Source organism: Cyrtonyx montezumae, unplaced genomic scaffold (genome assembly GCF_038088225.1).
Source record: "Cyrtonyx montezumae isolate F1298 unplaced genomic scaffold, pur_monq_1.0 scaffold_6, whole genome shotgun sequence".
Classification (NCBI taxonomy): domain Eukaryota; kingdom Metazoa; phylum Chordata; class Aves; order Galliformes; family Odontophoridae; genus Cyrtonyx; species Cyrtonyx montezumae.
The window spans coordinates 1,912,373-1,925,705 of record NW_027072067.1 but is presented as its reverse complement, the minus strand read 5'-3'; the positions used below and the strand labels follow the sequence as shown (position 1 = coordinate 1,925,705).

The 13,333-nt window shown below is 44.2% G+C and overlaps 1 protein-coding gene across 2 annotated transcripts in view; it reads right to left on the bottom strand.

Annotated features, from left to right (window-relative positions):
* Positions 1 to 13,333, bottom strand: part of HEMK1 (HemK methyltransferase family member 1) — a 28,364-nt gene that overhangs the window by 4,703 nt on the left and 10,328 nt on the right. For both annotated transcript variants that reach the window (XM_065749373.1, XM_065749372.1), the window contains exons 4-6: positions 6,520 to 6,666; positions 4,506 to 4,570; positions 593 to 642 (exon numbers count right to left, since the gene is read on the bottom strand). In XM_065749373.1, the coding sequence (XP_065605445.1) occupies positions 593 to 642; positions 4,506 to 4,570; positions 6,520 to 6,666 (262 nt within the window). The remainder of the gene's footprint in view (positions 1 to 592; positions 643 to 4,505; positions 4,571 to 6,519; positions 6,667 to 13,333) is intronic.

The window sequence follows — 13,333 nt, the reverse complement described above, 5'->3', positions numbered from 1 at the left end:
GCCTGTGCTTATCTTCATTTCTTTTTTGACCAACAGCCCTGCTTAGCAGAATATCTATCCTACAGTAACACAGGACCTTGATGTCCTGGAGAGCTCAGAGCCCAACTGGATCTAAAACAACCTGACACATTACACAGACTTAAGTGAGAACTACAACTAGCTGTCAGGATGCACATCCTTCCTCTTACTGAAGGACATCTAACGAGCAGAGCACCAACCAACTAAAGACCTGCTTTTCTGCCAACAAGGTTCAGTTTGCTGTGTTCATGCACCTGTCTGGACTGACATGTACCAGCTCTGACCCAGACACCATGGAACACAAGCTTCTGGACTGGACCTGGTTGGCTTACTGCTGAAACACAGCCAGAACAAGCTCAGATTTGCAGATGTAACTCTAAGCAGTGATAGAGGATCAAAACCAACAGTGCGAGAAAGGTGAATTAATGAATCCACAGTGCTGGAGCTCGTGGCTCCTGCACACCTCCTGGTCAAGCACAGTCAAGCAGACAACTACCAATCTGGATAAACCTCACCAAATAGCAAGAAAGTAAAAGAAGGAGGAAAAAAACGTGGATAATGTGAAAAGAGTTACCATAGGAAACGTTATGGTGGAGGACATGGATCCTGTCTTGGAGTTGCAGCCTGTAGAGGAAAGTTCAGATGTAAGAGCAGAAAGATTAGAAGCCTTGTCTGTGTGGGCTCATGAACAACACATTCAATAAACAGATCATTAAATATCACTTCTCTCATCTGATACACATATGCACTGTTGTCAGTGAGACGAAACCACTCATCTTTCTCAAGCTGCAAGGAAAGTTTAGGATTTGGTCTTTGTCTGAAGAACATTTGAAGCAGAAAGCACCCATGATGATTCCTGGGCATGGCTCCTATGCATCCAAAATATACCTATACATCACAGCAGTATTCACCCCTATTACATGTTGATTATACCTAAAGGCCTCCCCCAGGTGAGCTCAGCAGCAGAGAAAAACAAAGTTAAATGCATCGAGTATGTAAATCTGACACAGTAAGTGAAGACAACTTGCTCATGTTTGCCACATCCTTTCCCCAGATACTTTGATGACTTGGATCTTAACGGTATGCTAGCACCTGAGTGTACTTTTTAGGCATCTTTGGAGAGTCACATGTCCCAACTTTCACACACGAGTGTGTGAAGGTGGCACGATTTTACCACACACTACCAGGAAGCCAGCACAAGCAGTGCAACACAACTCCTGTGGCAGACATGAACCAGGAAAAGACTCCTTTAGGGACATCTCACACACAGACCATTCAGTATAACGTAGTTGAAATACGCTAGGCTTTCTCAGGTGCTATTTTCTAACTCATGAGCTTTCTCATCCCTGACATGCCTGTGCACATTAATTGGGAAATATGTTCTGCTCAGTGCCTTTCATCTGCAACCAGACCTCCCTATGGTGCTCACACTGGCAGAATCCCTGATAATATCGGAGACACGAACACCTCTCCCTTCACCTGTGACAAGAGAGCACGTAGGCAGGGAGCTTCGTTGTTTTTTTTTTTTTTTTTTTTTTTAAGAAACAAGTCTATAAACACCCCACTATTTCTTAGGAAGAAATCTTGGCCAAGATTCTGATCTGTCTAATTTACTGACTCACACCAAAGTAGACCAGCCTCAAGACTGCCAGATTGCTGTTAGATTGTTCTCCAATCTGCCTCAGCCTGGCACAATCCATCTCTAGTTCCCATCTTGCAACAGAGTATGATCCTTGCCAGGGACTAAGTAGACAGATAACCTTAAACCATGAGTGTATTCAACATTTTTGCTTGACTGGGCCACAGTGAGTACAGAGAAAGTGTCTTGGGCCCCTTATATGTGGATCATCCTGGAAATATTTATTTCCATGGAAACTACAACAGATACAACAAGCACAGTAACAACACTTGATGGAGTAAATTCTCAGCTACAAAACACTGTTTTTCAACATAGTCACCATTGTTAGCTCTGCACTTTTGTCAGCAAATAACAGGAGCTTGCACACCATGCTAGTAAAAACCTGCACCAGCAGAGATGACCCACTGTTGCTGCTGACACTGCTGAAATGCAGTGGAGGTGAGCACAGTGAGACAGCAGTGCTTGGTCTCCATCAGTGCTCCGTAAGTATCAATGAATGTCAGTGGGTGGCATCCCATGAGTGAGCCCTGCACTGACCCTGTGCCCCAGATTCAGCCCAGACAGGGTCAGCAGTGCACACATGTCCGGTTGCTGGTGAGTGAGGCTGTGTTCAGTGGGGTACAGCCACCCCTGTGATGGTGTGGGGCATAGGGTGGCTGTAGCTGGGCCACTTGCAGCCCACAGGTTGGACATGCCTGCCTTAAACCCTTGAAGATACCTTGATATTGTTCCAGGAGCAAAGAGATGCCAGTTTGAAAGCTGCCTTGGTGCTTGGTCACAGCCTGATATTACAGGAGAGACCGAAGAAGCAGAGCACAAGACAGTAAGGAAGGAATATAACCTCCAATAATTCTTTAGCTATGCAATCTGCCCATCGCAATACCTCTCTTCTCATGAATTTTTTTACTTCTCACTTTTGAGAAAACATTTGAACAATGACAGAGAACGCACCTTGCCAAGCTAGAGAGACAGCATTGATCAAGAACTGCTGATGGAGAGTGACTCCACTCCACCTGTAGGAGATGCCATGCCCTGACCAGCAAAAGCAGACCACTGAAGATAGAATTTGCCCCATACCCCATTACAGCCAATGTGTAGAGAAACCTCTGACAAAACTAGAGCTCTTTCCAAGATGCTGTCTCTTCCCAGGAGAGATCCACCATGGTGACAGATTTTCCCTTCCAACTCCTCAGTGCAACAAATTGCAGCTACCCAAGTGAAGTTCAGAGAGCATTCTGCAACAAAGTCCTTATACCCAAGGCCCATTTGCCTTTGCTGAGGGCCTGTGGTACTGCCTCATCAACAACAGGGGCATCAAGAAATGATTTCTGCATCCACCCACATTGTACAGATGAGTAATCTGGCACTGGTTCTGCTTTAGCGCAACCAAGACTTTGCTAAGCATTCCTCCCTAAGGAACACAGATGTGGTAAGGGAGCTGCAAAAAGGAGGCAGGAACCAAGCTGGTTTCAGCAGTAATACAGCTTATCCTACCAGCTTCTCTTGCAAGACGTGCAGGGCACCATGCCACAGACAAAGCATTTGCTTAATCAAAATAACCATTGAGAAATAAGAGTTTCAATGGCAGTGCATTTACACTCCCCATAGCCATCCTTGAGCCAACGAGCATGGATACTATGACACATCTTCCCATACACCAGAACAATACCAAGGAGGCAAAGACCTTGTCTGTTTTAATAATTATCTCTGTAAAAACGCAAGAGAAATTGGTTTGGTACTCATATATCAGAAGGATCTGCTGGCCACTCCCCACAACTGGAATAGGAGGCACAGGTTAGTAGTGAGGTGAAAGTGTGGGAAGGGTTTGTTTCTACCATCACCTCAGAATGGCAAAAGATCTGCAACTGGATTGCAAGAAGTGGAGAGAGGCAGCTCAGGACAGCCAGAAACAGAAGCAGCCTGCATCTGTAACAGCTATGCCAGCAGCAGCTTTGGGAGAAGGAATATGATGGCCCTGTGGACAGTAATGTCAATTAATGAATATCACTCAGAGTTGTACCAGACTCCAAAAGAGGTAGCAAGAGGAAACCTTCCTAAGGCTGCTCAAATTCATGCTCAGAGGTTTCTGAGAATACGAGTGCATAGTAGAGCTCTGTACGTTTCACAGTCTCCAGGATACCAGAATTCTGGACTCAAAAGTCCACAGCTCCAGTGCTCACCCTAACACTGACAACCCGGAATGGCCTGCATTAAGCAGAACTGAAGCCTGTGTTAAGCTGAGGAAGGAGACCTGCTAGGGAGGACAAGGTAATCCTGACAGCAGTTCTGCATTCTAGTACAAGGTGTTTGATTCAGCAGCTCTCAGCACCCAGCTGAGATGCCATGCACACACCAGCACCCTATACTCACCAAACCTTAGAGTACAAGGAGGGCACTGAGGGATACTGCAACAACAACACAGAGGGAAGTGTGCAAGCTTATACCCAGAGGACTAATGACAGAAACAAGCATACAGAAGTTTATGTGTTCAGACCAGACCTGTATTTAACCTTTTAAGTGCCACAGACCTTCTGTCTAAAGTTCACCAAGTCTATAGGAAAAGAATAAGAAATGCTTTGAAAACTCTTGGAAGACAGCTTTTAAGTACTACTGTCTTATTCAGACTGCTGTCTTTGCAAAATGCATTCACAAATGAAAGGGAAAAAGAATCCTCTATTAAATATAAACATTTTTTTCTTGAATTCTTACACACTCTGGGGTATCAAACAATTAAAAATACCCTAGCTTCCAGTGGTGATAAACATGAACCACACTTCAAAGTATTGGGGAACTCCTGGTCATTCCCAAGCAACAATTTACAAGAAATGGGTAATATGTGGGCTCATACCTATGTACATTCTCCTTGGTGAGATCCACAGCAGCATCTTCTTTATCCACAGCTAACACTCGGCTCTGGGACAGAAAAAAAAACAAACAACAGCATTACAACATCACAGTTCCTGAGCAGACAAGCTCTGACAGAAGAGACGTGCAAGATAAAACCAGCCAATTGACTGCTCACTCAGCTCCTCAAAGGAATAGCTCATCTCAGGGCACGGATGGGATGACAAATCACTTCTAGTAAGGCAGTTAACATGACAGAAGGCACTCTGCAATACTGCCAGCACTCTACCAAAATAGACAGGCTTCTGACCAAATCGACTCAGCTGACAATAGTGCAGTCATGCTGACTCACAGTACCTGATATGCTCATAGCTCCAAAGTAGTGTGAGACTCAACACTCCAGCAAGCCAAAGGCTGAAGTGGACATGAGTTAAAGGAAGACTGTATCCTAGGCTTCTCCTTTTCAATGCGGGTGGAGTCCCACTAGCACTAACAAAACAGCCTGGGCAGGGGTTCTAGCATTTTCTATCTGTTGGGCAGACACCCTTAGCCTAGTAATTCCACTGCAGTCATTACACCACATGCATTGACAGCATGCACTTGGACAGCGTCAACTATTTGAGAGTTCTCTGGTGTAACAACATGCAATAGGACTACATGGTTAGAGATACGCTTGACCTTCTATCTCATCTTGGTAAAAGCACAAGCTTAGGTCTGACTTGTTTTTGCTTTGCTAAACCTTTTTTAAACACATGCTGCTAAGCATTTACATAGGGAAAGCATACTCAAAGCATACACTTTGCATCTGAAGATCATGGTGGTATGCAGTATAGTTGACCGTTAAAGGGATTCATATCACTGCCTAAAACTAGCAACCTCACACACACAAAGCTGACCCCTAACACAGAGGATGGAGCTGAAACAACAAGCAAAATGATTGCTGGGCTTTTCTCTTGTTCTCTACTGCCAAATTCTGTCTCAAACATTAAGACATCACAAGGAACATAAACTCTAGTTAGCTGTCTGCATAGCTACCATTCACTCTATTCAGCCAAGGCTCTTTATTTCTCTGAGCACATCAATTTGTGTTAGCCAGCTGGGAAAAGGACTACTATCAGTAACAGACTGACAGAACTGTTTAATCTGACAGGAAAATAAAAAGCGTACAGCTCAGGAAAATAAGAGTAATTGCACTTTGAAGCCACGAAGCCCAAGTATTAACCCTTGAGTCAACATAAGGAACACTGGCATCTACCCCTGTAACAAACACACCAAGCCTCACTCTCCTCTCTCTCAGAGGGACAACTAACCACTGCAATTCTTGCTCGTGAGAAGCTGACTTACAAGCAAGTCTGTATGTGATGAGATCTTGGCTTCATTTCTTTTTTTCTTTTTGCTTACCAACAGTATCTCATTAAGCCTGTTTCACATCGCAATAATCAGGAGCGAGAACAGCTTTGGCTACCCAGACCTCTGTCCCCTACCTGCTTTTTTTCCTCTGGTGGGAGCTGTTATCATGGAACAAAAGGCATTAGAAAAAAGGCTTGGCAGTTGTGGCAGCATGACATCTGCTTATCATATTGATCTCAATTACTAACACTTCTGTGAGAATCCCTCTTTGTACTCATTTGTTCTTCAGTCTCTTAACAGTTAAGACCTATCAATTCACAGCAAGGTGATTTTAGAGGAGACTGTTCCATAAATTTGATTAATAGAGTACATACCAATGCCCGAGATATGAGCTTAAACCAACCCCCCGGTACAGCTTCAGTTTAAGGTGATTAATAGTGGGTTGTGACAGCTGAAGAACAAGCACGTTTGCTTCTTCCATTCCGTCTTTACTACTCCTGCAGACCGTTGGAGAAAGCTATCCTTAAATATTCTCTCTACCTAGAATGAACAGCAGCTAAGTCCTGTCAAGACAAAGAAATTTGCTTGGGAAGCCTCCGTGCAGTCCAATAGAGTGGGACTGTCCTTTCACACTGGTATTTGCTGTACCACAGGCACATAAAGTTCACCTGTGGTATCTTGCACAGGAGACTCAGAGCAATTGCTCCAGAGCCACAGCCAATCTCCAGGATCACAGGAGGTGGGACCGAGAAAGCTGAATTCTTCTTCCCCTCACATTTCCGAGATTCTTCCTCCACAACCAAAGAGATGAGATCCTAGTAAAACAAAGAGAAATACTGCTAAGACTTTATGATAAGAGAACTGTTTTAACTCTGAGGATTGAAGGAATTAAAATTTCTTGGGTCCACAGCCTAAAATGTACTTGTCTTGCTGATTTTTAAAACACAAATGACGGTAAAAGAGCTGACAAGAAGTCATTTAAGCTTCATCTCCCCCACAGGGTGCTTTGACTAGTATCCTGAGGATTCTATTATGATTTCCCAAAGATCCTCTGAGGCCTTCTAGCACTGGGAAGAACAATAACCAAACAGCTGGAACACATTATCTCTTGTAACACCATTTTATTTACACCAAAATTCCAGCCATTAGCATTTGTAAGCTTCAAAATTTAATACTTCTAAACTTCTAAGTAACCTATGGACAGCTACACAGCTCTGAACAACATTTTAATAATCCAACCTGCAGATGAAAAGCCAAGGTGGAGAATTACTAAATGACTTAACACAAACAGTTCCCTGCATGAGCTTTGGATTGTGGACTCCTGCTACATTTTGTTGTTGCACAGAGAAGACTTCCATCCAGGCTTCTTGAGCCCTATGCACCTCTGCTGCTAATGTCTCCCCCTGCCATCAATCTACTTTTCAAATTTCTTGGCAATGTCATGTGGAATCCACCACAGCAAGGGAGGTTTTAAAGGCTTTGTGAAAATGAGAGACTAGTTACTACTTTCTGTAGTAACACGTGCCTCCCTCAGACTGCAGTGAGAACTCCTGCTGTTATCAGAGAAAATTACATGATAAATATAAACACCTTGGGTGTGTGAGCACTCCTGAAACTGCTTATAATTCCCTGAGATCCTTGTTCTTTCACAGATCAACTGTACAGAGAGAAAATAAGGCCTTACTGCCCAAGGTAACCTGACAAGCTATTCCCACAACAGCTAGGTTATTCACTTGAGAGATCTGCATTTGAATCTCTCCTATAAATCCAGAAAGCTTAACAAGTCACAAAGAATTGGCTTGATTTTACCAACAGTAAAATGAAAGACTTTATGAGGAAAATCACTGACCTTTTTTCTTTTTAAACACTTCACACATCCTCAGCATAAACAGAAATATCTGTAAGCAACATATCCTGACAGGCAGCTCGGCTTCTGTATAGTACAGCAATGGCTTTTTCCAGGAGCCAAAGTCAGCTCTGCTTGTACATGAGGACACAAGACCTTCTTTGCACCTATCACTCAACATGGGGTACAGTGCAACAGATGGTTTGTGCACAGGTGTGGAATCTTCATGAAGATAGTAGTTGCTGTCAGTTGATCACCCTTCATGTCAGGCTGATTTGCATCTGTGGGATGCAGTGAGAAAGGCTGCAAACAGGTGTAAAAATATAATGCTGGTGTAGATGAGCTTCTGTGAAAACATTTCCAGCAACGGTCCCTGAGAGACACGGACTGCTTTGTCAGATGGCACTTTTTTGAGACACTCACAAAACATGAATTGCTCTTCAGAATAATAAAGCACTGTGCCCCTTCACACAACTGCAACTTGCACTGCTTCACAGTGCTGGATAAGAGACAATTGTGTTTAGACACTGTCCCACCCTAGGAAAGCCAGACAGCTTTGAAATGCTCTATTTTAATAGAATCCCATCTGAAAGCATAAGCAGAAAAAAAAAGATGTGGTCTATTTGAATATGTAGACACTGCACTTCTCTTAGTAAAACTGCTTCTTGTTAGATCAGCTTCTGACCTGTTGTCATTTCCAGCCCTTCTGCTCTGGGCTTGGCTTTTTTTGCAGTAGTATGGCCCTGCCAACATTATCCTTTGGGGAGTCACTGGGTCCTGGACCTTCTCCGAGCTACTTTACACAGCCACAGCCTTTTAGAGTCTTTAGGGGGTTTTCTAGCAACAACCTCCTTCAGCTCTACTCACTGCTTTCTTTCAAATCTCCTGCAGACACTGAGCTGCAACAAGTCAGGGATGCCCAAGTCTTTACTCACCAGATAAAAACAGCCTTTGTTCTTCTCCAGCCTGTGCCCTCTGCCTTCCAGGGCTTGCAGCAAATGAGTGCAGTTTTGCTCCTACTTGGAAGTCAAGAGGGAAGGGGAAGCAGAGTGAACTACACTGAGATCTCTGCAGGATACAGCTTGGGGCCCAGCCCTGCCAGTGGCTCAGCCAGATTCGAGGTGCCGTACCACGGTGCCCTGCTCTCGTTACCATTCCTCAGAATCACATTTTCCCTGTTGCTGCTCTGGAATTCCTTTCCAGACAACTGTGGAGGAAAACATTCCCGCAGGACTGCAGGAAACCATGAGAGGACTACCAGCATTTAGATAACATGGAAAAATAAACACCATATCTACCCACTTGTGTAAAAGTAGCTTTTGCATTTCAGCTAGATGAATCAATTTGAAAATACTTCTGAAATGAGGACAGGCAAAGATTGCAACCACAGCAGGTGCTGACGATTCCAAGACCACAGGAGAGCCATTCTGCTCGGACACTGAACTGCTCTCAAACATCAGTCATTTCTGGTCACTCTTAAGTATTTCCAGGAAATTCTCTGCACTAGCTCAGAAGAACCATCCATCTCTCAGGTTGGTCACAGAGGGACACGAGTTACTGATTACAAAATGCCCACATGTGACTTTCTTAAAGTAGAACTACTGTCAGCATTCATTAACTTCATTAAGGTTTATTATTAGCAATTTCAGGCTTGGAGATATTATGGAACCTCTGCTTCACATGCTCCTCCACAGGAAAAATAATTTGAGAGCGCTTGCCAAAGCTAGCTCTGTTTAAATACAAATGTCTTCAGTTTTCACCACATTAAAAAAAAAGGATGCTGATATAACTTCAGCATCATATCCTCCCTGACTCCCTTCTGTTATTGTCTTGGTTATTTCATACACCTTTCCAATGCAAAGACTATTTCTCTCATGAGAACTATGTTTATTGGAATAGTTTAAAATGAAAAGATTGTTTTAAAAGCAATGTGACAAGCTAAGAAACTAGCTCCATTTTCAGCCATCTCACTACAGTCAAAGAGTTCAATAATTATGAAACTAAGTTCTTTATGAAGTAAATTCAGTTGAGAACAAAGTAGAAGGTATTTCCTAATCAGCACATCGGGAAAAAAAGAGATTACTAGTATAGTTTATTCAACATTGTATTAAATTTCTAACAACATACGTATTAAAAAGAAGAACACAAAACAGTGCAGAGGAATAACATTTCAGAAACCTGCATTAATTGGGTGTGACACTAGCTGTCCTTCCCTTGACTTACAGCTTTCATGAGAGAAACCAAACTTCCCCAGTGTCTGTAAAATACCAGGCAACCCAGCAACCACAATGCAGAGTGGGCCCAGTTAGCACACTGCCACAGCCACCAGCTTTCCTTTACAGAAATTACGAGTCATTGAGATGTCCAAAGTTGTTTTAAAAGCATTCTTCAGATGGTTTTGGTATTTTTCCATCTTTCATGAAGCAATCCAGTCAAAATCTGCATTTACCCTCAGTCCTCTGATGATGTGACTTGAAACTGACAAATCACTTTGCAGAACCTTGAGAGAAAGTATCTCTGGGCACGCATTCCTGCACTCATATTGAAAAAAAACAAACACCATGCAAGACAGACATCCCCTACCTCTGCAGAAGAATATGACTATGGCTACGGGTAGGAAAAAGCCACAAACAAGCAGAAGATGCTAAAAAGGAAAACTGGGACAGCAGGCAGATGGCCAAAGGCTGCAGTCTTTAGTGTGGGATACACTACATCATCTCCGACTGAACAATTCAGACAGCAATCATCTGTTAACATAACACCAAGGTTCCTTAAAGCCATCTTAACGCTCATTTTAGACACCAGCTCCAAAGACTGAGATGAAATCAGAACTTTCAATAGGGAAAAAAAAAATGAAATCATTTTGACAGTCCAGCACATTAACCTTTGGAATACATTAGGTGAGCTCTCCTCAACCTGCCACCTTACACTTGAAATGGCAGGGCAGAAAGGCTCACCTGTACTGACACCACTTTCAAGATTAAATACATCAAAGAAATATCTTTCACTACAGAAAAATGCTAATTTTACTTAGAAAAAGAGTAGGCTTCACTGACTTTATAGCATCCAAAACCTTGTAACATCAGGTGCCTTCTCTCTGGAAAAAAGTCCGTAAAAATAATAATTAAAAAAAAAAAAATCAAACCATGAAAGTGTTATATTAAGGAACAAATAGAACTGTAAATTAAGAAAGTATTTCAGAAAGGTGACCTGATTCCATATTCACCCACAGCATGCTAACCACCGTGCAATCATTAAAATCCAGATTGTAGCTTATGGTCCATGTCACTGTCAGGAAGAACACAGCCCATACCGAGTCCTGCTAACCAGTGCCATGGGTGCTGGCAGAAACACTTCTGTCCCACAGCATAGTACACATGTGAGGGTATGGGAATGATGTGTGTCAGTGTGAAAATGGAAGACTGAAGATTTCTGCTCCCTCAGTCTGTGCAATAAGCTGCTGCCCTAGCTACTCAGTTATAGAAGGAGTGAAAGTACCAAACACTGAACACACCAACGAGATGAAGTGAAACCCTCCCTTTTTGCTAGCTGTCAGGTGAAGGTGGAAAGGAAGGAGTGGACCGAGCATGGCTGGGACAGCCCCACAAGACTCAGAGCTCCTGACAGCCACACTCAGGAGCTGACTGCACATTTCACTCAATAAAGGGATGCGCTCAGGTGCACAAGGAGCAAGGAGGAAGAGCTCCAAGTCACACAGAAGCCTGAGCTCAGGAGCCACTGCTGTCCCCTGGAGCAAAGAACTGCCCCACCGCTGTCCTCTCCCCTAGAGCTTGCGGGATTACAATGCATCTTTCCAGGGCACACCTTCAAGGTGCCTCCGTGCTCTGGGGCCTTATCATCTGCTACAGGTAGGCAGCATGACAGCCTGAGCAGCAGGCTAGGCTCAGGAACTCACAGCTCTGCACTTCCTGGTGTGAATAAATCCCAGTTGCTCTGCGTGTTACAGATTTCTTCATACAGGAGAAAAACAAACAAACAAAAATCATAAACCAATGAACTTCTCCCACAGCTTCTATAATTTTGAGCAAATAAATTTCAGGAGGACATCAAGAGCACCAGCTATCTCCAGTTATGCATCCCTGAGGGTGGGAAGCTGGGTGCAATGCAAAACATCTGGAAGGACTTTTACACTGCCCTGGTCTGGAAGTGATGCAGGCATTCAGGGATTTGTTTCCAGGTGTAAATATTCTCTTGCTTAGCATAAAGTGGGAACAAGCTGGCAGTATCTAGGTGTTATGTACCTTTGTCAGAGGAGTATTTTAAAAAAATCTGTAGGAGAAAGGGCAAGGCATCCTCAAGAATGAGGGGAATTCTGGTGCTTAGAAGCAGAAGAGGATCTTGCAAAAACTAGGAGAGACCCTTTACGTGCAGTTCCATACAGGGGACACAAATATTTGCTTCCCATTCTACTAGATTTCCAGCACTCAGAGGTTCTCAAGCTTTTGCCTCTTTGCTAAGCCACTCACAGTCCACTCTCACCTTGCTATTCCAGGAAGCCTTGCTTCACTGACAGATATGCCCTATGCTCACACTGTCATTTATCTGGTTCCCCCCCCCCCCCCATTTTTTTTGTTGAGTGAAATAAAGCTAAGCTTTGCCAGCACCTTCAGCTTCCCATGAGCCTCTGCCTCGCCCTTCCACCTACAGCTCCCCCGCCCCCAGTGCACACTCGTGTTCTGACAGGTTCTTGGTATTACCTCCCCGTCCCTGCGGCCAGGTCTCTAGTTCACTGTATTTCTTGGAACCACAGCTGCACAAAGAAGAGTGAGGACAGCGTCTGCCAGCACCCAAACCACAAGCTGCACAGCTGCACAGCTCCAACCAGCAGACAGCGCAGGGCCAGGCAGCTTTCAGCATCAAGACACTCAGGAGGATTCAGCAGATTCTCTCTGCACAGCAGCGTGGATGTGCAGCAGCAAGGTGATCACACACTGCGGGCTGGCACCAGCAAATGGGCTGTCTGATATCTCTGTGATTAAAAGTACAGGGTTAACAAAAGCGGGATTAGGGGAGAAAGGGAAAAGCCAAGGATGGAGCTCACAAATTCACACCGCGTTCCCAGAAGTGCCATTTTTTCCTGTTCTTTATGTACTTCTGGGAGAGCAGGGAAGACGAAGTCCCATGGGTAGGAGTCTGGGGGGTGAGAGGCTCTAAATACCCTGGTTAGCAAGGGGGACATGGAAAACAAAAGGCCCATGAAAACCTGCGTAACCTCACCGCTGTCACATACTTCCTGGGAATGTTTTACTTATTTGTGTGCTTTCCAGAAACTTGCATTCTCAGAATCCAGGACTTTCTGTAGAGCCTGATCTGCTATTAACCAAATTACCCCTCCCCTCCTGTTTGCCCACTTGGCTGCCAATCAGCACATGACAAAACACCAGGAAGCCAGGCTGGAAACGTACCTCCATGGCAGTGGGCACAGAAGATCAGTTACACACCTTCTTTCCAGAACCAGGCTGCTAAGCCAGCCCTTGATCAGAGGGCAGGGTGGTGGCTACAGCCCTTGTATCCTGGGCTCTTCTGCTTGGCCCTGCAGCAGACACAGCATCCAGACAGATGCTCTGCTTCAGCTCGCTTGTCCTAGCTTCGAAACTCCATTTACTTTGATGTCT